This window comes from Arvicanthis niloticus, chromosome 20 (assembly GCF_011762505.2).
Source record: "Arvicanthis niloticus isolate mArvNil1 chromosome 20, mArvNil1.pat.X, whole genome shotgun sequence".
Taxonomy (NCBI): Eukaryota; Metazoa; Chordata; class Mammalia; order Rodentia; family Muridae; genus Arvicanthis; species Arvicanthis niloticus.
In genome coordinates, this window is record NC_047677.1 from 15,563,327 (window position 1) to 15,588,895 (window position 25,569).

Genomic DNA, 25,569 nt, shown 5'->3' on the forward strand with positions numbered 1-25,569 from the left:
AAGAAAAAGAATATCGATATCAGGAAAAGACATAATAAAAGAATGAAAGACGAATTGGTGGATACATAGGATGAGGAGGGAAATTTTGAGTGCACAGGAGCACAGGGAGAGTATTTCTTGGTGTATTGGAATTCTTCTGTATCTTAACTGTGGTGGTGGTTATATATGTTAAAAGTCACGCAAGTGTATGCCACAAAAGTTAATTTTATTCTATATAAATTAAGAAAAACTGCAATGGCTGCTTTCTCCTTGATGGCCGTGAATGATCACGGTCTAGCTGCCCCAGTTAAAGGTTGTTCTCTTTTCCAACCACGAGAATACATGCAGGTTTTCCTGCAGATTATAGCTTTGATCCAAGGCCCCAGATATGTTGAAAAGATAGGGTAGGGTGGCACATGCCTGTGATCTAACACTGTGGTGACAGGGACCTGAGGATTGGAGTCTGAGGCTAACCTAGCCTACATAACAAGTTCCAGGCCAGCCAGGGTTAAATGGGAGACCTTTTCTTCTTCTGTCCCCCAGATAGCAGATTCTCAGATGGCTGTACCAGCTGGGAAAGAAAGTTCTTGGCACAGAGCTGGGCCATGCTAAGTGGCCAGGAAGAGAGTAGTGTATCAGAGAACTCAGAAGGCAGCCAGTGTGACCACAAAGTGGGCTGTGGAGGATGAAGCTGGAGGTAGGAGCTGGCTTCTGTAGAGTAGCAGTAAGGATTTTGAATTCTGTTGTAAGGGATAATATAAGCCACTGAAGCTTGCCTCGAACAGGACTGACAAGATTCCAGACAGGAAGATGGCACTGGATGGGCTTCTGGGTAGCGTGTAGTAATATGAGGGACCCAGGTGAACCTGCTAGGAAACTTACTGTGGATTGCTAGACAAGAACTGGCTATGTCTTGGTACCAGACAGCAGTTTTCCAGTGGGGACTGTTTGGCTTGGAAGATATTTAGCAATGTCTGGCTGTTCTTCCCAAGTGGAGGGGTGTACTGGCAGGCAGCAGGGTTGAGGCTGGGACTGCTGCCAGAGACATTGTTAGTGCAAAGAGCTGTTCTTCATGCAAAGAACCACGTGGACAAACATGTCAGGAGCGCACAGAATAAGAAGCCCGGTGTAGGGTGACGATGGCTGTGGAGCTGCAGGGACCAACTAGACAAGAAACCCGTCATTTAAAATTTCACGCACGTAATTCTCATGTTTTTATGTTCTGAAATTCAAGTTTTTCTATTTTCATAATACTCCCGAGTTTTTCTAGTTTCATGATATTCCAGTAAGGGGGAAAAATAGAATTAATTGGATGGTGACCCAGTAAGTGATCAGGTCAGGAGATCAAATTAGTTAAAAATTCAAAAGTAACTTAATGATTAAACTTGAGAACTCTGTTTAAAAACGGGAATCCAGTGTTAAAGTGAAATAGACTGGCTAAGTTGAGTGACTATTCTTCACTCTCAGAATAATCTGGGCCACTGAAAAGAAAGAGGTCCCCGGGATTGAGCCTAGAGCTACACGGAAGACAGAATGTCTGTTTTTTTTCTTTTTAAAAATGAAAAATATTTATTATTATTATTATTATTATTATTATTATTATTATTATTATTATTATTTTATAGGTATGGGTATTTTGCCTGCATGTATGTCTGTGCACCACATGTATGTATTATGCCATTGGAGACTGAAAGCGGGCAGTGGAACCCCAGGAACTGGAGCTACAGATGGCCGTGAGCCATCATGTGAATGTAGAGAACCAAACCCAGGTCCTTTGCAAGAACAGCCTGTGCTCTTAACTGCTGAGCCATCTCTCCAGCCCCCCAGTTATTTTAACATTTAAAAAAAAATTTTAAACCTTATGTACATGTTTGTGTGAGCACACATGTGCACAATAGCGCATGCCCTGTGCATGTCCATGTGGAGGTCTGTGAACGACTAGTAGGAACTGGCTCTCTCCTTCTACCAATGGGTCCCAGGAACTGAACTCAGGTCATCAGGCTTGAAGGCAGTGACTTTACCCACTGAGCCATCTGGTTGGCTCAAATTTCTGTTTTCTATGTCCTGTTTATTACAATGATAAAAGCATTAGGCACCATTAGAATATCCTGAGTAGAATGATTTAAAGAATTCATTTTCTTAGATCACCAGGCAACAATGTTACATGATTTTTATTCAGACCAGTATATTCATCATAAGCAAAGGACTAGATAGCACTGCAGGTTGGCTTCTGGTAGGTGCACACTCGCATTTATGTGCATACTCACATGCGCATACTCACATTTGTGCACGCTCGTATTTATGTGCACACTCACATTTATGTGCACACTGGCATTTATGTGCACACTCACATTTATGTGCACACTGGCATTTATGTGCACACTCAACACTTATGTGCACACTGGCATTTATGCTGTTTATTTTATTACTTAGAGAAATCAATGTAGTTGGGTGTGATGGTGCACGCTTTGATCCCAGGATGCGGGAGGCAGGGGTAGCTAAAGCTCTGTGAACTTGAGGCCAGCCTGGTCTACATAGCAAGTCCCAAGCTCTTCAGAACTAAACAGGAAGACTGTGTCTCAGCAAAACAAAAGAATAACAGCAATAATTCAGTGGTCGTTACTACAAAAGCTGAAAACACATTTGGAACAATCTAACACCTTTCATAAAATGTAATTAAAATTATCTTTTAAATATGATATCAGATCTATGTATTTTGGTTCAAAAATGTGTACTTATTTCAGAATTACATTTAGCAGTGAAATTATGTAACATTTCTGATACAGTAATGGGCTTGTCAGGGTCTACAACTATAGGTTTTTCAAAAGTTAATTCTTTGAGAATTTTGTACAGTGTATTTTGATCATATTTACTCCGACTCTTCCTCTAACTCTTTCTAGATCTACCTTCTCCCAGATCCTGCCTCTCAACTTCGTGTCCAATTTGAAATAACAGATTGGGTCTAGTTGGTGCTGCCCATGTATTTCTGGGTAGAGGACCTTTCGCTGGAGTGGGATTGACTTACCAGAGGTCACACCCTTAAAGAAAACAGACCCAGCTTTAGAACCCTACCTTGTGCCCACCCCAGCGTCTCAGTTAGGTGGAGTAGCTGGCGAACCCCCTTGGACTCCTTGTGAGAGTCCTGGATGGCTTGATCTTGCCTCGGGCCTTGTGCCGGCACCCACAGCCGCTGTGAATCCCTGAGAGTATCGGTCCTGTCAGGCCCAGAAGACAAGGTTTTGCTCCAGTCCTCCCTGACCTCTGGCTCTTAAGGTCTTCCTGCCTTCTGTGATAGCCTCTTAGTTTTTAGGAGGAGATGTCATTCATGGCCTACTAATGGCTGAGCACTCCAGGAAACATTTTCTCTGCAGTTTGAGCAACAAGGATCCCTGTTTAACATGAAACTAAATTATAAACAGGGAGAAAAAAAAATTGGTGTATAGTTAGAAGAATGGGATCTTGCCGGGCGGTGGTGGCACACACCTTTAATCCCAGCACTTGGGAGGCAGAGGCAGGTGGATTTCTGAGTTCGAGGCCAGCCTGGTCTACAGAGTGAGTTCCAGGACAGCCAGGACTACACAGAGAAACCCTGTCTCGAAAAAAAAAAAACAAAAACAAAACACCAAAAAAAAAAAAAAAAAAAAAGAATGGGATCTTATCTGAATTCCTGAACTACAGGAAAATACTATCTGAACTGCAAAAACATGGCACTTACATGTTTGTTCAATCCTACATGAACAGAAACCACCATAGCATTAGAACGACAGCAGAGGTTACAACATTAAATGTGGTGACTAAAGGCAAAAGCATCAGCTTTTTAAGACAGATGAGTGGCCAGAGCAAAGAGAAGTATGCCTCAGGAAACTTCTGTTTCCTGTTCTTTGAATGTGGGTATGGTGGTTCATGCCAGTAATCTAAGCATCGGACAGGATGAGTCAGGAGGAAATTGTGCATGGTGGTCCATGCCTATAATCCCAGCAGCTGGGCCTGGTGGTCCATGTCTATGGTCCCAGCAGCTGGGCCTGGTGGTCCATGCCTATAATCCCAGCAGCTGGGCCTGGTGGTCCATGCCTATGGTCCCAGCAGCTGGGCCTGGTGGTCCATGCCTATGGTCCCAGCAGCTGGGCCTGGTGGTCCATGCCTATAATCCCAGCAGCTGGGCCTGGTGGTCCATGCCTATGGTCCCAGCAGCTGGGCCTGGTGGTCCATGCCTATTGTCCCAGCAGCTGGGCCTGGTGGTCCATGCCTATAATCCCAGCAGCTGGGCCTGGTGGTCCATGCCTATGGTCCCAGCAGCTGGGCCTGGTGGTCCATGCCTATGGTTCCAGCAGCTGGGCCTGGTGGTCCATGCCTATAATCCCAGCAGCTGGGCCTGGTGGTCCATGCCTATGGTCCCAGCAGCTGGGCCTGGTGGTCCATGCCTATGGTCCCAGCAGCTGGGCCTGGTGGTCCATGCCTATAATCCCAGCAGCTGGGCCTGGTGGTCCATGCCTATGGTCCCAGCAGCTGGGCCTGGTGGTCCATGCCTATGGTCCCAGCAGCTGGGCCTGGTGGTCCATGCCTATGGTCCCAGCAGCTGGGCCTGGTGGTCCATGCCTATGGTCCCAGTACCAGGCAGGATGAGTCAAGAGGGTAGTAAGTTTGAGGCCACATGGGCTAAATAGCAAGATTCTGTCTTGATGAAAAGAAAATAAGGACAACATAGACTGTGTAAACAAAAAAATTTAATATTATTTATTTTAAAGGCCACAGATTAAGCTGAAGTCTTGTTTACTAAGAGATTGTCTCAGATAAAGAAAGCCAACGAAGTAAGAAGATGTTAAATCCACTGGTAGAGGCACCAAAGCGTAGACATGAAACATCAGAAGACTAGCTTAAGACCTTTGGCAGAGTATAGGACCAGAGCACAGTGGAAGGGGATGGTTGTCCCTGGACAAACAGTGTGTGACGGGGCTTCATTGCAGAGAACTGTTTGAAGTGAGGAGAATCACTGGAACAAGGAGTTGGGTGAGAAGGTAATTTTGACCCTGCTGCAGGGAGTCACAGACACTGAGCGACAACATCATCGTTTCATGTGGCCCAGGACAGCCTCACACGTGAAATCCTCCCGCCTCAGCGCTCCAGACGCTCCATTACAGATCTGAGTGACTCTGTCCAGCTTTCTTTTAGAATTTGAAATAAGCCTTTTACTTTCTAAATTATTAGAAAAGAAAAAAAAGAATTGAAGACTGCTTCTCAGAGCAAAATCTATATATAGATCAGCCCAAATCTATGAATAAAAACGGCAGCAAGATCAGGCAATTCAGTGACAGGCTGTGCTTGGGCGGCTCTTCTATACGGAACCCTGCCGAGCTAAGCAAGCTCTCAGCTAAGGGCCACTCTTACCGAGGACAGGAAGAAACTCTGGGCACAGTACTCAGCACAACCAGCTGACGATCCTGGAGAGTGAAAAAGCTGTTAGATCCCAGAGAGGCAGAACCTGGAGGAGAGCCCAGTGTGGGCTTGGGAGTCCAGTAAAACCTTGGCTGCAGTAGCACCTGGGGGCCTGTTTGAAAACCTACAGGGTTTTATGGGCCGAAGAATCACACTAAAGAATTTGAGGTGAGGAGGTTTGCTCCACAGAGAAGTAGACTGAGATAGCCCCAAGTTCCTTGTACATCCTACCTGAACCTGAGACTTCCAAAACACACATGACAGCATAATGTCTCATCTCTATTCTCAATGTTGAGACCCTCCCCCCCTCCCCCCCTCCCCCCGCCTCTACTACCCTCTTAACTCCCCTCACCATGCCCTGAATAAACTCTATTCTCTACTATACCGGTGTGTGACTGGTCCCTCAGGGGAAAGAGATGCCTCAGCATGGGCCGGCTGAGACATCCCCTTCCCCATACCTCTCCACACACCCACAGAAACACTCTCTATCTCTTTATCTTTTTATAAACACATCGCCTGGCGCTGGATAATAGGTATGTGAGCTGCTGGCATGAGATCTGGTCCTTTGTAAGACAGTACGCGCTGGTAAACATGGAGTCACCCTACAGCCTCTAGCAGAGCTAATTTATAGTAAGACTGTGACCAAGTGGCAGAGCAGCCAGGTTTGAATAGTTTTCAGTTTGCCAGGGGGGGAAAAAAGTGTTTCTAAGGTTGGGGGCAAAGGAGAATATGGCTTCTGAAGATATTCAAGCCAAGTGCGTTGCCTCAGGAAAACAGAAAAGGCGCCTTGAGCGACATCTCTCCCTCAGTTTCTTCCTCTCCTTCTCTGTCTCTTGTTAGGGTCCAGTCTCATCAGAGCCCACTCTCTGCAGACTCCCTGTCCTGCCTTCAGCTCCCACATGCTGGGATTCCAACACACACCACTGTAACTACAGCGCAGTGCCTGACTGCAACTACGACTCACAATCAAAAGGAAAACGCAATCTGCCACACTATTTACAGATTAAGTAAAATATTGTTTGCACTTCAGTCTTAATAGTGAAGGAAACCAAATACTGTGCTATAGACGTTGGGAAAGAGTCTTCCACTTTACTGTACTGACCTGACATTTGTACAGAAATTTACAGCCAGTGCAGATGAGACGCACTGTATTAAATATGTAAGGTCTTACGTACGGGAGCGAATCACAGAAACTAATGAAGAATGAAAGAGGAACGCTAAGTTGCTGTTACTGCTTAAGTGGTCTAAAGGTGCCCTTTAAAAAAATCTATGATAAAATAATAATATCTTAGAAAGATAAATCATATTGACCCATGAAGCCGTGTAACTATTTTAGGTCAGGAAATATTTTATTCCTATTTTATAGGAAAATTCATTTGAATTACCTTTCTTAAATGCCTTTTATATTCTAAGCCAGTTTGTGCATGTGTTAACAGGCACTATTCATCCTCTTGGTTTTACAACTTGAGTTTTAAGGAAAGGCTCTGCTATCTTCATGCTCCTCCACTGTATGGATGCTTGTCATTGCTTTAAAAGTCCTCTCTGCACACATTCCGCCTCTAAGTGTTATTGCCGTTCCTCACACTGGAGAGTTTGGAGGCCTTTATTCTGTTCTCTACAAATGAGTTTCCCATAATCCCACTCCACTGTCTTATACAGACAAGTGTTCATTTAGAATCACTGAAACAACCACAGGCAAAAGCAGGCGAGTTTTAACTGATATTTAGTAAAAAACAGCAATGGTTGACATAAATATAATGGAAACCTTTGCCTCTAAGTGTGAGGGTCCATGACTCACTGAAGAATGATACCCCAGACTCAAATAGTATGTAAACACAAAGAGTGTTTTACTCTGCGAAAGTCTAGCATGCTGGGGTCCAACATCTACAAAGATGGACAGACCTCAAAGTGAGCTCGCAGGCCTGATTTAAAGCATATTAGGGAATTCTGTGGAGGGGTAGGTAACCTCTATCTTAATCTTGGCTTTATCTCTGCGGACATTCCAGAACCATTGCTTGGGGTGGGGAGGGACAGGGGGCTGGAAACTGTTGTTGAGGAAGTCTGGAAACTGCTTTTGACCCATTATCCTTGCCTCAGGCTAGGTGTTAGGGCAGCTTCTGAGGCCTGGGTTTGCCTGGACTTGCCCAGTTCTTGGAAACAGAGATTTAGGCCTAGTCTCCTGAACTGCCAGTGTGAAGCCTGTCATGGAGTCAGCCTAGCCTTCTTATAAGAAAGTTAAAACTAAATGTGAGAAACTTCGTAGCTAAGTAACATTTCAGGAGATGGATCTGTTGTATTGCAATTAGCATAATATTTGAATTGCAGAGAAACCCTTCAATTTGATGATTAGAGCCCCTCTTCCATTACACGGTCCATAAAAGCCTGACAATTTTCGAGCCAACCGGTTTCTGCTTAGGCTTCTGTCTAGCAAATGCCTCTCAGAGCATAGTGTTTTGAATCACATGTTTTTGTAAAGGCACAGTTTTAACAGCTTAACCCTTTGAGACGTTAAATCTGTAAGACTTAACACCCATTGCCATTTTGCTTTTTGCTTTGTCCACTAATGCTGAAATGGTTTTATAATGGATTTCTAATATATAATAGAAACGTGTTGCCCTGATGATTAAGTGTTCCATTGTGAGGACAGTCTTCTGAGCTCTGCACAATATGGCAGGGATCCCCCTCTCTGACCTTGTCTGGGGAGTTTTAACTGCTACTTGCCTCTACCAGCAGAATGTCTCAGTCTAGATTAAGATTACAGGTTCAACTTCCTTCCTCCTGATAAGAACCTGTTTAGCTAGAACCTGAGATCCCTGAAACGCTTCCCCATGTTAACGAGGCATTTCCTTATCTTAAGCCTTCGGCCTTTGTCCTTTGCCCATCCTGGATATTCTGACTTCAGTCCTGGTATGAGGTCATTACCTGACATACTCACAGAGCTTCCTGTGACCCCTAGTCGTCTCTGCTCCCTTTGTCCTCTTGGACTGATGATCCCAGGGGCCAGGGAGGGTCACAGAAATGGTACGTTTAAAAACTATAGATACATGGGGTGGGGGTCGTGTAAATATAGTACTCATACATTCTAAAAAATTTGAAGTTGAAGTCATCATTGAAACTATCACCACAGCCACATAGCAGATATTTCTGTTTCTCCCTACACTTTCCTGTGTCCTTTTGTCACAACTCACTGCTGGCCCTGTCCTCCTTCCCCAGGCAACAGCAAAGCTGGTTTTGTTACTGTGGATGGGCTTGTCCTTGCTGTAGTCCTATATCAAGAGACCTACCCAGTATATATTGTTTTGGGTCTGGTTCTTTTTGAGATTTGTCTGTGGTACACATAGTTTATCTTTTTCACTGCAGACTAGTATTTCATTATGCAGACACACATGACTTGTTTTCTGTTCACCCAGGCTGCACATCTGGATTTTGCTTCCAGGTTGGGGATGTTACAAATAAAGCGTGAGAAGTTGTTGGTTTGTTTTGCTTCTTCGTTTATGAATGAAGCTGCTGGAATATGGACTGAGTTTTAAAAATTCTTCCTTTTTTTTTTTTTTTTTTTTTTTTTTTTAAACTTCCTGACAATCCATCTATTATTTTGCTTTTTGTGAATAGGGTCTGGGGATTGAACTTCGGGCCTCGTGCATGCTAGGAAAACACTTTACCACTGAGACAGCCCCCCAGCCCCCACTGTATCTTTATGCACCGTCACCAGCAGCTTTTGCAGTTGGTGAAGACTGTGGGTGCACTTAATTTTAAACCCGTGTCCTGCACTTTATCCGTGTTACTCAACAGCCGTATGGACTATAGTAAAGAAGAGATGTCATGCTGAACTTGAATTTCCTCACAACCTAGTCAGTGTTGTCTTACCCGTTGTGCTGTTCCTAAATCAAAATGTGAGGTGTAAGTGAAACAAAGCCTCTCCTTAACCACCACAGAGCGTATGCAAACCCTCCCTTCACTATAATAATGCCATGATTAATATTTCTAAGAAGAGTACGTGTTTTTCTAATGACCATTTTATTTTCATAAAAGTATGGCAGTTGAAATCTATCTCGGTTATCAATTTTTCTTTAAATAAGGGAATATGGAAAAGATCCTATAATGTTATACATGAAAAAGCTGATGTACATATAATCTGATCTGTGTTCTTCGCTATGGAGGAGACTCTTACTGTTTCTGTTTTTACAGTTTATAAAAATCCAGTAGCTTCATAGAATGGTTGTCAAAGACATCTGTTGATGCAATAAGCTTTCAAACTCTTAAACATTTTTTTTCAAAGAAGTCTCCCTTAAAAAAACATTTTGAGGTTTTAATATTGTCCTAATTTATATGTATATATGTGTCTCTGCATGTGTGTGTAAGCATGTGTATGAAGGTACCTGTAGGTACCAAAAGAAGGTATCAGATCCCTTGGACTTGAAGTTACAGACAGTTGTGAGCTACCTGACATTGTTGCTGGGAACGGAACTCTGGTCCTCTGTAAAAGCAGTACGTGCTCTGCTCTTAGGGACTCAGCTGTCTCTACAGCTCCCCCTTTCTTTTTTAAAGACTTATTTTAGTGTGTGTGTCTGTGTGCATGTATATGTGTACCCAAGGAGGGCAGAATATGTTGTAGGATGCCCTGGAGCCAGAGTTACAAGTGTCTGTGAGCCCCTGTTCGGATTTTTTAAGACAAAGCAATCCTCCATAGCTCAGGCTGGCCTCAAGTGGAACCTTCTGTGAGTACTGAAGTCACATATGGGTGCCATCCTCAGGACCACGGTTATGTATCTGTGCCTCCTGAGTACTGCAGTTACAAATGTGTGTCACACTGTTTGGCAAAAGTCTTCTTCCTTTAAAAGACAAGTATAAAATCCTTAAAGTGTGCTGCCATTTTCCTATTGTTTGCTTTTGGTAACAGTGTTTTTATATATCTATATTTTGTATAAGCATCCATTCATAGTGACACATACATATGTTATAAAGTATCTAAGTGAGAAAATTATTGCCTATGATATAATTACCTGATGTCTTCAGTTATTAAGAAGAGCATTTGGTCTTTTAGATAATTCACGGGCCTTTCTTTACCTTTTGATCAAATTTGTCACCTTGGTACAAACTCAGGAGTAGGTTTTGCCTAATGATGTGGTTTTTAAATGGTTAATTTTACATGACTTTTAGTCACCAGGAACTTATAGGACAAGGAAAGACAATGAAGCCTTTCCTGATGGAGTCCTCTGTGTTCAAGGGTCAAGTGCTTTTAGATGTTTAAGATTTATTTTTATTTTATGTATATGAGTACACTGCTGCTGTCCTCAGACATACCAGAAGAAGGCATCAGATCCCATTACAGATGGTTGTGAGCTTCCATGTGGTTGCTGAGAATTGAACTCAGGACCTCTGGAAGAGCAGTCAGTGCTCTTAACCGCTAAGCTGTCTCTCTCCAGCCCCTTGTTTTTGAACTTTTGAGACAGGTTTTCTCTGTGTAGAACCAGGGTAACTTTAGCTTGTTGATCTGCCTGTCTCTCTGTCTTTGCCTGGGACTAAAGACGTGTGCCACCAAGCCTCTCTATAGGTCATCTTCCTATGCTGGGTGATTGATTGGGATTCCGAAGGCATGTCTTTACATTCTCCGTGGCACCTTCCTCCTGCTGGTCATTTTTCCATAGCTGGTATTCTTTTTCTTCTATTAAAAATGTGGTGAGTCTTGGTACTGTATGAATAGAAATAACTAAACCCTGTGTAGTCCTGGCTGTCTTGGAACTCAGAAATCCGCCTGCCTCTGCCTCCCAAGTGCTGGGATTAAAGGCGTGTGCCACCACTGCCTGGCTTCCCTTCCATTTTTTCTTGCACTGACTTAGTCAGTAGAAAGCTCCGTTAGCCAGGCTCAGGATAAAGTATCCCTGTGACTGACACGAAGTAAAAATCTCATGCATTTGTTTGTTTCAGATCTCTATAAAAACGGACTCCAGAGGGTTAACTTTGTGCCATTTATAGCTGTCCTGAAGGTAAGGGGAAATCATTTGTTCATCCACTGACTGACACAAGCGGGTGACCCCTGATTCATTTGTAGAAAGACTTTGGTCTTTCACCTTTCTACTTTAGACAGTAGTAGTCAGAGATAATAGCAGATATCTTATTAAATAGTATTGCCCCTTGTGTACATGGGAAAATTACAAAATAGAGTCCAAATTGTCCCCTAGCTGAAACATTTGATAGTTTATATTTTATAAATCTTAATTTAAGGTTTGCTCATAAATATTATAGCAGAATACTTAAACTTATACATTTATTTCTGAAAAAAAAGTGTTTGGTGTTCTTTGTTTCCTTCAGACTAATGGCCATTATTAACATGTTTTCCTAGCTATTAAAGTTGCTATTCTAGAACACCATTATTACAAAAATATTCTAATATATTTAAATGTGATTGCCATCAAGTTATCATGAAATTATGTCAAGTTGAGGCACATAAATAGTTTAAATATTTGTGTGTATCATTGCTGCATAGAGTTTAAAATAGTCTTCATTACAATATCATTAAGAATAAAATAGCCTCCTCTTTTTACTGTTAATTTTAAGTAATTTTTGCATGATTATTCACTAATTCTATAGCCTACCAATATTTCTTGAAAACCTACTCTGTGCAAACTGCCACACTAGTCATAGTAGGTAATAAAATTATGAAATAGGTGTTTCTTTCTCTTCAGGTCTTTATAATCTCATTGAGAATGCAAAATGTACACAAATACTTAACGCAGAAAGCAAAGTATATAGTTCCCAAATGACGAACAATTATGTGCCAAATGTAATTTATCTAATTTTAGGTATGCAAATGTTCTTGATGCATATCAACATATTCAAAAAAAGAATAAAGTTTTATTTAGCAAAAACTAAACTTGAAAATTTCGTGCTAAGAAGGAAGAGTTGAAATAGCTTCAGATACTCCAAACACACAGTCAGACAAGTTCTTTGACATAACGCTGGATTATTGTTGGTGCCTGTACTAACTCAGAAGAATTCAAACATCTGTTTCCCTGACCAATTTGAGGTTCCTGGGGAACTTAATTTCTCCGAGATATTTATAGAAGTGAGGAAAGTGCTTTCAGAGGGTCCGTCCTGTCAGTAATGTCTCCCTTTGATATTTGTGCTTCACACATGGGGAGAGGTGGTGCATTTGCAGTCTCTCTACTGTACTCCAAAGTAATATGCTCTACAAAGAGACCAAGATACAAACAAGAAATGAAGAAAAATCGTGCCCAAAATAGTATCTTTATATGGCACTAATACACGAGCTATAGAAAAAGGAACTTTGTCTATATACTTTTCTGGAGGAAACTTGAGCCTTTTATCCCATTGTGGCCAGTAATTTATCATAATTCAACATACAATACAAATGACAGACAACTAAATTGACCAATCAAAGTTCATTTTCTTTTCTTTTTCTGCTCTTGATTTTTCTGGAGGGAAATAATTCAAATATTATTCAAATTGACCATGAACTGACATGTCCAAGAATCAATGTAAAGGCTGCATTAGGAAATATCTAAAATGTCCAGTTCACTGCACAGATTTCTCATATATAACAGAACACAGTTCATTGACAAGAAACCAGAGTTGGTTCCGGTGGAGCTTGTCTGTCTTTGTGCTGTTTAGTGTTTGGTCAACCTGACAGACAAGAGTCCCTGGCATGAGGGAAGGCAGAGTGAAGCATAGTTGCACTGGATGTGTTGGGGGACATGCCTGTGGGGTACTGCCTGAATTGCCAGTTGATCTAAGAGGTCCAGCCTACTGTGGGTGGCACCATTCCTAGGCAGGTGGAACCTGGGCTGTATAAAACAACCAGGTTGGAAAGCAAGCCAGGAAGCATCGTACCTTGGTCTCTGCTTCAGTTCCTGTCTCTAGGCTCATGTCTTGAGGACCTTGACTTCGCTCCATGAAAGCAAAATAAACTCTTTCTTTCCCTAAGCTGCTTTTGAACAGTGTTTTATCAAAGTAAAAGAAAGCAGTTTGATGTATGAAGACTTTGTAAGTAAAGATGGTTTCATATTTAATTGAATGACATCTGGCTTACTTACTGATGATAACATATGATTTTCATCCTGACCCAGTTGAGAGAAATGTACAGCAGAAACGAATGTGAAGTGCACAGCGGTGCTGATTTGGCTAATGGGATTGAAGTGCTGATGGGAGGAGAGAACTGACTCTCAGGAATGGTTCTCTGACCTCCACACAGGTGCTATGATATGTGTGCACACGCACACATACATACATAAACATGTTCTCTCTAAATAAAGATATAAAAATAATGGAGTCTTATTAGTTCAGTAAAGAGAAAATTAGAATTTATTGAGGAAAAAGAATATTATACATTTTCTTTAAGTATCTCCCTAATAAACAAAATTTATAATTCACCACAGAAGCTTATAGTTTACTGCTTGATGTATTGAAAAATAACAAGCACTTATGTAACTAACCTCTTAATAGATAATAACATTTTTATTAGATAATATGAATGGTAGAGAATTGTGTGATTAAAATCTATAGGTTTATCTATAAATGTGGTATAAATGTATATAAATAAAATAGACTATATATATTGGAATATTGTGCATATATATTGGAATTGTATACATGTATGTTAGGATAGTATACATATATATTGGAAGAGTTCACATGTAATTTAGAATAGTATTCAGCCATAAAGAGGGTTGGAATTCTGACATATAGTTATAACATGAATGAATCTTGAAAACACTATGCCAAGTGAAACAAACCAGGAACAAAAAGAATACATTTTTTTTTGAAAGGACAAATATTGTGAGATTTGTTTATGTGAGTTACCTAAAGAGACAAGCATATAGAGAACAAAAATAGACTGGAGGGTACCAGGTGTTGGGCAGAAGGAAGAATGGATAGTTATTTATTTTATTTTATCTATGAGTATCTTGCTTACATGCCTGTCTGTGTATCATGACCATCTGAGAACTGGAGTCATAGATGGTTGCAAGTTGTCATATGGGTGCAGGGAATTGTAATCAGATTCTAGTTAAGAGCAAGAGCTCTTAACCGCTGAGCGATCCCAGTGGCAGAGAAATGGATACTATGTTTACTGAGACCATGGATACTATGTTTACTGAGGACAGAGTATCTATTTGGTGATGTTAGGATGAAAGGTTCTCCAAATGGATACTGGTGATGAAGAACCCAGTGGATATGCTTAAGGCCAGAGTTAAGGTGATATATCTGTGTTATGCATAGCTTTTCTTTTTCTTTCTTTTTTTCTGGATAGGGTTTCCCTATGTAGTCCTGGCTGTCCTGGAACTCACTCTGTAGACCAGCGTGGCCTTGAACTCAGAAATCAGAGTCCTGGGATTAAGATGTGCACCACCTTGCCTGGTTTTATGTTGTATATATATTCTGTAAAAGTCTAATTAAAATAAGATTCAAAGTCTCACGACAGATTACAAAAATGCCCTCAGGTTTCAGTGAAAGAAACACTCCCACCAAAGGCCAGGAAGACCTCAGATTAGTGTGGAAAGACCTCCTAACAGTGGCATCAATCAAATTGATAAAGATATTAGAATTATCTGATAAAAATTTAAAGTAGTCCCAGTCACAGTGCTTCCACAGGCTGTGTGTACGTGCCTGATATTGTGGTATTAGCACACCATGATTCTAGAATGCTTTATTGGCAAGTGATGTTTAATCATTTCAAATCAGTGCACCATATAGGACATGGCCTCTAAGAGTATGAGGCAAAGGACAGAATCATCAGAGGAACGGATTCACTTAGGAAAGGATGCTTCTCACAGGCCTTTCTCTAACTGTGAGGGAACAGCAACAAGGATCTGAGCAACCCCATGAGCCAGTCTCACTAATAAATCTGAAAGACAGAAATCAGGTAGAGCACAGTCTCAGACACCGTGCAATCAATCATCCGTGAGGAATGTCATTACGATATGCTAAGTCAGTTTCTTGTTTGCAAATGAAGAAATACACTTCTAGATAGCACTTGAGTTAAAGAAATCACCCAGGGACTGAGGGCATGTATGTATCAAACACTTGCATGCAAGCATGGAGGCTCAGAGCTGGGGCCTCAGGATCCAGTAAGGGCAGGAGGTTCTCAGAGCAAGCTGGCCCAGTAAAAGATCCTGCCCATATAAATAGATCAAATAGAGAGCAATTGAGAAAGACAGCCAGCCAATGTTAACCCTGGGTTATGCACACACACACACACACACACACACACACACACACACACTCCTCTTGCCTCAGCCTCCTGAGTGCTGGAATTACAGGTTTGTAACACTATGCCTGGCCTCTGTTTTTTTTTTGAATGGTGTGATAATTATCTATTATATACATGCCACATTTTGTTTACGCATTTCTTTTGCTGGTGGATATTTGGGATAACTTCACATTTTTCCTATTGTGAATAAAGCCACCATGAACATTTTTGTTGCAAATACATGATGTCCTAGGTAGGATTTCTATTGCTGTGACAAACATCATGACCAAAAAATCATGAGCAGAAAAGAGTTTCTTTGCCTTTCACATTCGGATCATAGTTTAGTGATGAAGGAAGTCAGGGCAGGAACTCAAGGCAGGAACCTGAAGGCAGGAGCTGGAGCAGAGGCGTGAGGAGCTGCTCACTGCTCTTGCCTGGTTCATCCTGAGTTCTAGCACCCAGGACTGTTTACTGAGGGGTGGCCTTTCCACATCAAACATTTAAGCAAGCGCCTTACAGCTTGCCCACAGGCCAATCTGATATAAGCATTTTCTCAGTTGAAGTTTCTCTTCCCAGATAACTAGTTTGTGTCAAATTGTCAGAGGCTCAATGGGGACACCCATGTCCTTCGGAGTTTATGTCTAGAAATGGAACTATGGAATACTAGTTATGTTTGTTCTTGCTGTGACGAGAGGGTGTTAAGGAGGGCAGGGTTCCTTTCCCCTCACAGTTTATAAAGCATACAGTTCATCATGGCTGCGAAGGCGTGGCAGCAGGAGCGTGAGGTGGTGACCACAGTGTATGTACAGCCGGGGAGCAGAGAGGGAATGCTGGACCGTGGGATGTTGCTGCCCACAGTCAGGGTGGATCTTCCTTGCTCAGTTAAAACTTTCTGGAAACATCTTCATAGACACACTTGTGATGTGTTTCCATGGTGATTAGTCAAGTTAACGATCAAAATTAACCATCACATGTGGTAATTGCATATTTAATTTATTTGAGACATGGGTGTACTGCTTTCTATACAGGCCCTACCATTTTACGTTCCCACCATGGAGGTCGTAGTGCCTCTACATCCTTGCCAATGCTTGTTTCTTTTCTTGGAAAACAAGCAAACAAACAAAACCCAATAAGCATCCCACTGAGGCCGAGGTAGGATCACACTGTGACTGAACGTCTTTTCTTTCTTTGGGGGAGTACAGTAGACTTTCTTGATGACATATGATATTGGGGGACCTCCAGCCCTTCCTCTTCCCTGGGGATCCAGCATGGAAACTGTGTCACGGTGGGGAGCTGATCAGTGTATTGAGGGACTGAGTTGGGTGGAAATGTACAGGTAGCTGAGACTTTTCCCTTCTACCTGTGCTCACTGGGGCTAAGATCCAGAAGACTGGACTCCTTGGAATCATATGGACCACAGAGTTGGCTGTACTGTTTGTGTAGCCAAATTCGTTGTCATACCAGGGCATGAACTCAATAGAGTAGTTGTTGGGAGCAATGGAGCCTCAGCGTCAAAGGTTGATGAGTGGGGGCCACTGTGACACTGGAACAGAAAACCATATCCTCAGTGCCTCGAAGGGAGCTTCGTGTCTCTTTTATCACATTCTTGATATCATTCCACCCAAGCCCTCTCCCCACATGCAGGTCACACATGATATGTTACGGGTGGGTACACAGAAAGCCACGCCATCGGCTCCTGTTCAGTTCAGAGCAGAGCTTGCCCACAGCTGTGTCAGCATCAGGTTCAGGGATGACTTTCTGGCCAATCCCATGACGACTGAGCCACAGTTCCCTGGGTAAGGCACTATAGTCTTCCGGGTGGCAGTGAGGATGTAGACCACGGTCACAAGTTCCATGGATGTCTTTGGTCAGAGGACCAAGCAAATTATGACGTTAGAGGCATTGCTAGCAATCTTGAGGGAGTTGAATATAGACTCCTGAAAGTTGTCTGGTGACAACTGTATATGTGCCATACACATACAGAGCATGTGTTCCCCCCCATCCCTCACAATCAGTCAATGTAAAAATGTAAACACACACACACACACACACACACACACACACACACACACACACACATCATAAATTGAGCTGGCCCTGGGCTAGAAGTTTTTCCAGCTGGCTGGCTTTCATAAGAAGATGCACTCTGGAGAAACATCACCCCTGCTGCTCATTAGGGATTGAGGCCGTCTTCCATGTTTATGCTTTCAGAGTCTTTTAATATTTGCTTTATAAGTAATTTCCAGGGTTTGAAATTATACATCTCCACATCCCCAAAGTGGAAACCACCTTATTAAATGTCTTCACATATAAGTTCTACCATCTCAGTTATTTCTGGTTGTCGATTTATTCCTTCATATCTGATAATTTAGATCAGATGCTAAGACACAGTGTTCATTGCATTGAGTCTATCATTTCCTTTAAATGGGGTAAGAATTTTGTTGTTTTTAAAATTTGGCAGTGGCTAAATGCCTTGCAGTGAAGCTTGAGTCTATTGAGGGTTGATTTTTGAGACAGGGTTTCTCTTGTATTTTTGGTTGTGAGCCTAGCCTTTAACAGCTGAGCCATCTCTCCAGCCTGAGACAGAGTTTCTCTATGTAGCCTTGGTTATCCTAGAAGTCCCTCAGTAGATCAGGTTGGTCTTGAACTCACAGAGATCTGCCTGTTCCTCCCTCCTGAGTGCTGGGATTAAAGACATGCAGCACCTCGAGGGTTGTTTTTAAGTAATGTTAGGATGTGTGTATCCAGGTCTGTTTCAGCACTTCTATGAGTGACTCATCTAGACTCTAGGCTACGTGCTTTGGTGAATCTACTGGTGTTCAGAGAATATTTGTTTGCTCTGGCTGTTTGGAGTGCTTACATGCTTCCCAGTTTTGTGTGGTTTGTTCTTTGCTACATTATATATCCTTAGCCATAATTCACCTTAATGTCAGTGGTGGTTTGCATGTGATGGCACCATAGTCTCAGGTATTTGAGTACTTGGTTTCCAGTTAATGACATTGTTTGGAGAGGCTTGGGTGTGGCCTTGTTGGATGACGTCACTGAAACCTCAAAGCTTAATACCATTCCCAGTGCACTCTCTCTGTTTTGTACTTGTGGTTTGAGATCTGAGCCCTCAGTATCTTCTTCCAGTCTAGTGCCATGCTGTTTGTGCCACTGAGGACCTAACCCTCAGGAAATGTAAGCCCAAGTAAACTTCTTCTTCTGTAAGTTGCCTTGGTCGTGGTTCTGTGTCACAGCAATGAAAAAGTAACTAATATAGAATCTGGTTCCAGGAATGGAGTGTGTGTATTTTGTGCTGTTATATGTTGAAAGTGTGAAACTTTATCTTATTTTTTTATTTTACAGTCGATTACAGTTAAGAGATAGCGTATGTCTCAGAAAAGATTTGTGCCTTTTAAACAATATTGAGACTGAAAAAGTCTGAGGACTTATGGATTTAGGCTTAACTGTGTTGCTATTATAAAATGACCGCAAGTCTACAGAGGCCAGGGAGCAGAATGAGGGGATTTAAGTGAGAACGTCCCACATAGACTCAGATATTTAAAGACTTGGTAAGTGAAGGAGGTGTGACCCTGCTGGAGAATGTTTGCCACTAGGGGTGGACTTTGAGGTCCCCAGGCCAGTTACCATTGCCAGTATAACTTGTCTCCATTGTCCTCGCAGTTCAAGACATGAGCTCTGAGATTGTTCTTCCGTCTTCCCTCCTCCCTGTGGGGCACTCAGGGCCTCTGTGCCCAGCCTACATTCCCAGCACCTTGGATATTAATTATAAACATAAAGATAGTTTTTTTCCCTTAGCGCAGGAACTCAGCCCTGTTTTTCCATAGACATAAAAAGTATAAATATGAAAACAATTAAAAGTAGGAACGAGCACAAAGTTTTGTTCTTACTTTATTTCACATGTTTAGAGATGCAGTTAGGCAAACACTGACCATGCTCACGTGGGAGGATCTAGTGTAATTATTCAGGGAATGATTTTCCAGAAGTCCTACTAATCGCAGACGTTGAGAACACAAGAGTTTGCTAAAGTCATGAAAGTATGAAAATAATGTACACACGGAAACATACCAGGACAAAGCACCTCAAATGCTGCTACTCGATTTGTATGTCTGTCTGTGTGTGTGTGTGTGTGTGTGTGTGTGTGTGTGAGTGTGTGAGGTTTTCCAGTTTTGTTCATGTTGGATTTGAACTCATCACCTTCCTGACTCAGCTTTCTGAGTCACTGATCACAATTCATACATCTGAAGAAAAAAAAAAGGACCTAAGGATAAAGTAGAAAGTAGGTTTCATAAAATAGAAAAGTTTAGATTTAGTGTTCACTGTGTGTTTGCCTAACCCCACCAAGAATACTATATTTTTCTGTTGTGTGATTAACTTCTGGATAAAGGAAAACTCTATAGTTAGTAAGAAAAGAAATTAAGTGAGGAAGACACCCAAGTTGATGTGAGACCTGTCCCTTCCAAGTAGCTCCCATAATGAAGTCCCGCCATGACAGGGCTGGAGAGATGACTCCGTGGTGAAGAACACTGACCACTCTTTTGGGGGAGTGGTGTTTAATTCACAGTATCCAAATGGCAGCTAGCAACTGCCCAGAACTCCAGCTTCACGGCATCCAGTGCTGCCTTCTGCCTTCCAGGGGTGCTGTACACATACATTCAAGCAAAACACCCATACACGTAAGATGAAATAATGAAAAGAACACATGGTTTCTGGTTAGTTAGGTCACTGTGCACATTTAACAGCCCCCCCCCACCCCCAACTTGGCAAATGTGGCATACTCCTGTAATCCTGACACTCGAGAGGTTGAGACAGTAGGATTGCATATTCAAGGCTAGCCTGGACTACATTGTGAGACCCTGCCCCAAATAAATGGGCCAGTGTATGTATAAATAAATAAGTAAATAAACAAATAAATCCCTGCTACATTTCAGAGGGAGTTAAATTAAAAAAAAAAAAACCCCTCAGATATGTACTTTTGAACACATGGCAATGTAGGAATTATAGTCTTTATAAAATTTTCTGAGCAAATTACTTTTAAGATTTCATACCACCAGTCAAAATGAATAACTTATAAATAAGAGATATTACAGTAAAATAATTGGTGGTGGTTGAATTGAATCTGATTAAACATTTCAGGCAATAACATTCTTACCGTGTCATGGGAGCACTTCTGTAATTGAATTAAGTAGGAGATGCTGAGTGTGTGGCAGAGAGGAGCAGCTGGAACAGAGAAAGTGGCGGAGGTCAGGACGCTCCCAAGGAGAATATGGTACTTACCTGCAGACTCTAAGAGTCAAAGTTACTAGGAAAACCCAAAAGGCATGATCGCAGAGGAAGAGTGTATAGAAAGGATGAAACCATGAAGACTGTAAATTTACAATGTGATTAGTAATTAAATTCATTAATATTTTATGAACTAATCATTACTATTCTTCCATTTATTGGAGGCTTTGAGCATTTGTATAAAAAACGTAGATTTCCTCCTCCCTGCCGCCAAATAAAAGCAAGATGTATTTGGTGCATGCAGATAAAAAGGGGCTGTAGGCATTCCTTCCTCTTACACAAAAGACATGGTTAGTATAGCAATCGTTAAAGTCTGTAATTTGAAACTCCCTACTGGCCAGATGATACTCTGCGGTATTTGTTCGTTGTGGTTTTTATATGTTGGGTGAGTTTTCTAAAGTATGTGTACCAATAAAATTGTTAACACTTTTGCTGGTATCTACACAAGATCGTTCTTTTTTTTTTTTTTTTTTAAAGATTTATCTATTTATTTATTTATTTCACATATGTGAGTACACTGTCTTCAGACACACCAGAAGAGGGCATCGGATCCCATTACAGATGGTTGTGAGCCACCATGTGGTTGCTGGGAATTGAACTCAGGACCTCTGGAAGAACAGTCAGTGCTCTTAACCGCTGAGCCATCTCTCCAGCCCCGAAGATCATTCTTTACAATTACACATATCTGTCTCAGCCTCTGCACTATAGTAGTTTACAGAAACAGAATAATCTGTTACCAAGGTCAGCATACATAGGCAGTAGCCAAATCTAGCCTGCTACCTACTTTTGTGAATAAAACTTTATTGAAAAGCTTCATGCTTTTCCCCCCCCCCCTTTTTTCTTGTATGTTATCTATAACTCTTTTAGCACCATAGCTACAGGGCTGAGTCCCCATAGTAGAGACTAACAGAAAGCCTAACTATGTCTCCTCCGCCCTTTCCCAGACAGCGTGTGGGCCCCCACACTGATGACGCAGCTACGATCACATGTGTCAACAGCTCACGCTCGTGTGGCATTAGCCCCGCGCTAGGGTGGACGCACTAGTATCTCTCAGAGAAAATGTTGCTTCCAAAGCCAGAGAAATGCGTAGTAAAAGGACGGAGCTTGGTAGGCCAAAATTCCAAGAGGGTAGCCATGGTAAGTTCCAGCTAACTCAGTAGCTTGAGATTATTGGCTTTGCTAGAATCAAGTAGAAATGTCATGCATACATACATACATACAAACATGCAAACATACATGCACATTATGTATTTTCAGTCTTGGACACTGAACCCAGGCCCTGGTCAACTATTGGTCAGACATCCTCTGTCTTAGTCCCACCTCTAGCCTTCTTTCCCCTCCATTGTTTTGTTATTCATGTAGAAACAGTCTCACTTGGTCTGTATGCCAGGCTGGCTCAGAGTTCACTCTGTAATTCAGGCTGACCTTAGACCTGCAGCAATCCACCTTCCTCGGCCTGAGTTCTGGGGTGAGAGGCGTGAGTCTGCTGCCCAGTAATTCTATACAGAGTGAAAGAATAACAGGCCTTGAGTGTCTATTGATTGAGTAATATTCATCCAACACAATCTGTGTTGTTATCAGTATTTAAATGGTTGTGGTTAAAGGGATAGAGGACTGACTATGCTTTGTCAGAAGAAGAGGTTTTTGTTTTTTAGGCTACTTTCAATTGGATCACTATTAGCCGTGAGGGTTGGATTGGCTAGCAATTATTTCTTTTCCCATCAGGTTCTGATCAGGTTCTGGGGACACATGACACGTTAGGGCTGTCTTTTATATTTGAGTAAAAATCCTGTTCCCTCTACTGCTTGCCACTCACAGATTGTTCTGTTTGATTTTTTTTCCATAATGAAAGAAATGCTGTTTGTAGATTTTAAAGTTAAGAAACTCAGTATGAGTCTCACTTTCTTTGTGGGACTTTCACTGACAGTGTAAGTGTCCTGGGCGTCAGCCTATGCCTTGTTCTTCACACAGATGTGTGACTCAGCGTCTGACTGTCATTTCACAACGACAATGAGCTGTCACGTTTTGAAAGTCCTTTATTTCCCCTTAAAAGCTAAAATTGGGGTGATTGGTTACTGGCACGACAGCTGCAAGCTGGCGGACAACAACCTGCGAAGCGTTCTACAGTCTAAGTGTCTTCCGTTAATGCCGTTTAGAAAATGAAATTGGAGAACAGTAAAGTCCCAACATTAGCTCTTAGGAAATTACCATTTCTGACAAAACGTTGCTCATTTGGAAGTATTTTTATTATGATTTGATTTAGCATGAGTTGATTTTAAATATGCAATGTATAGGTACTTAGTAATCAAAGAGAGTAAGTTTTGTTGTTACTAAGTTTGTACTATTTAACATGCAGGAATGACTATACATCTCCTTCATCATATTTCTGGACTGTTATGTTTTCTTAAACAAAAACATTAAAGCCGTATCCTGGTCTTTATTATTTTATTTTCTGAGAATCTTTTCAGAAGGACTCTTAGTCTGTTAATGAACATTTTAAGAATGTTCTCATGCTGTGCTCTTCAGTGGAAAACTTTGGAAAAATTGTTTATGACCTTAGGCAAACCACGGAGGCCTTTGTCCTTTGTCCAGCACGGGCACTAGGGTTTTAGAGTTGCTAAGTAAATGGCTCTTGCACTCTGTCCTGCTATAGTTTTCACAACTGCTGAGATTTACTTGCTGCTGCGTTCCCGATGCCTTTTGGCTCAGAAACTCACAGTATTGAATCATCAGAATGAGCCTCGTGGGTAGTGTCTACCTAGCCAATGTCCACTAGGCTATCCCCCACCTCCCCCAGTCAGCCTTACAGTGTGACATGACATCACCCTTCCCTAACACGATGGTGTCTTTACTTGGGAGTTGCCTTTTCAATACTAAAAACTGAAAGAAACAAAGGAGAACTGAAGTAGCAGACCAGACTCCTGGATTCAAGAGACTCTGGCTTCCTACCGTGAGAGTCCTGTAGGGTGTTTGCTAAGACCCCAAATGACCATTTGATATGCTTTTCTATAAGTGTCTCTTAGGCCCAAGTAAATTAAGGATGTCTACCCAAAGTGTTGTCACCTATGAACTTATTTCATATAAGCTTGAGAAAAATCTACTTAATAAAACATATATTGATAGAAGAATTAAACTTCATTGGCAATCTTGTTCTCGTTTTTATGCTTTTGAGTGGATAAATAGGATTAAAATTTTTAAATTTTTGTGAAATAATTTTAAGATGTAATTCTTATCCAACTTTATCCCCAGATGAATACTTTGTGTTAAACAACCTATAGGAAAATAATTTGGAGTATATGGTTTTAAAAATATTTTTCCTGTCTTCTAAAATGAAAATAAAAGATCTTCTGTAAAATATATTAGTTATAGACTCGTTTTTAACTGAAATACAAGCAGCTGTGGCTTACATGAAAATATATAGTTTAAGACTTGAATTTTTGTCCTTGAATAAATAGTTATTTTCAATTTAATTACAAGGAATCTGTTCTGTGGTGACAAAAATGGTCTAAAGGGAGTGTGTCTTAAATATGAATTAGTGGCTTCTTTGAATCATGAGATAAATTGGTTTAATTACACATGGCAATTTTCTTGGCTAGTGATGTAATGTAAAATAGAATTCTCCCTTTCCTGTCCCTTAAAACTCAAGCCAATTAAAAGAACTTTTAAGCTCCTTGTCACAGGCCGCCATGGAGGGCTGCAGAGAAGAACTTTAATCCAATAAACATTTCATTTGGATCATGAAAAGCAAACATGAGGAGGTGCGTCTACGAAGGCGGTGTTACTATGATCTACCCATGAAGAGTTGTGAGGAATTTGCCAAATTAACCAAGAGGTTCTCATATTTAACGCACAAACGTGTCAAAGCTAACAGAATCATTATTTAATTTGCTTGAACTCTACATTGAGGGAACTCTGAAAAGCCATGACTGTTTGCTTCAAAGCCTCCACTGTGGGGCGGGATGGACAGGGCAGAGGGAGGTTGTGAGAAACCCAGATAGCATTTAGCCCTGGCCGGAGCTGGTCAGAAAGGGGAATAGATAATTAGGCATAATTAGCGTGTATGAATCGTTGTCTCTCTGCCCTTAGCTTGAATAAATTTTGAAGAAAAAAAAGCCCCGGTGGCACAAAGCCTTTGATGTTGGAAGAGTCACTGTGGCTTGGCTGCACACAGGCAGTGTTTTATACTTTTAACATAATGGTTGTGGTACAGAAAGACCGAATGCCCCCCCCCCCCCCGCACCCCGTCGGCTTTATACCAAGGACTTTTGGATTCTCTTGAAACAGAAATGCATCCCAAGTTTTCAGTTGTCCTTAATGAGGTAGCAGACCTCATCAGACCTCTGAGGGGGCCATCTTTAGCTTTGTTTAGACCTTAATCACACTTTGTTCCCCCCCCCACCCCCCAGAAATCTGTTTTTTTTTTTTTTTTAAACCAAACTTCTCCTCACTCCTTAGTTTGTACCTCTAGAAAGGTTGACGGCACAGGGGAGGCAACCAGGAAAATTAAACAAAATTTATCACACAGAAGACAACACGTTTCTGTGCTTTCAACCCCTCCTGGTTTGGTGAATCTTTCTGTCTTTAAATCGGTAACATTCTAGTAAGATTGCTTTATAAGAAAGATGATAAGAAACCACACAGGGTGTAATTTTAGATGGATTTTT

At 41.6% G+C, this 25,569-nt stretch overlaps 1 protein-coding gene across 6 annotated transcripts in view; it reads left to right on the forward strand.

Moving 5' to 3' along the window:
* Afg1l (AFG1 like ATPase) overlaps positions 1-25,569 on the forward strand; it is a 164,638-nt gene that overhangs the window by 71,221 nt on the left and 67,848 nt on the right. For all 6 annotated transcript variants that reach the window (XM_034524248.2, XM_076917230.1, XM_076917232.1 and 3 more), the window contains one exon: positions 11,341-11,399. In XM_034524248.2, coding sequence (XP_034380139.1) covers positions 11,341-11,399 — 59 coding nt within the window. The remainder of the gene's footprint in view (positions 1-11,340; positions 11,400-25,569) is intronic.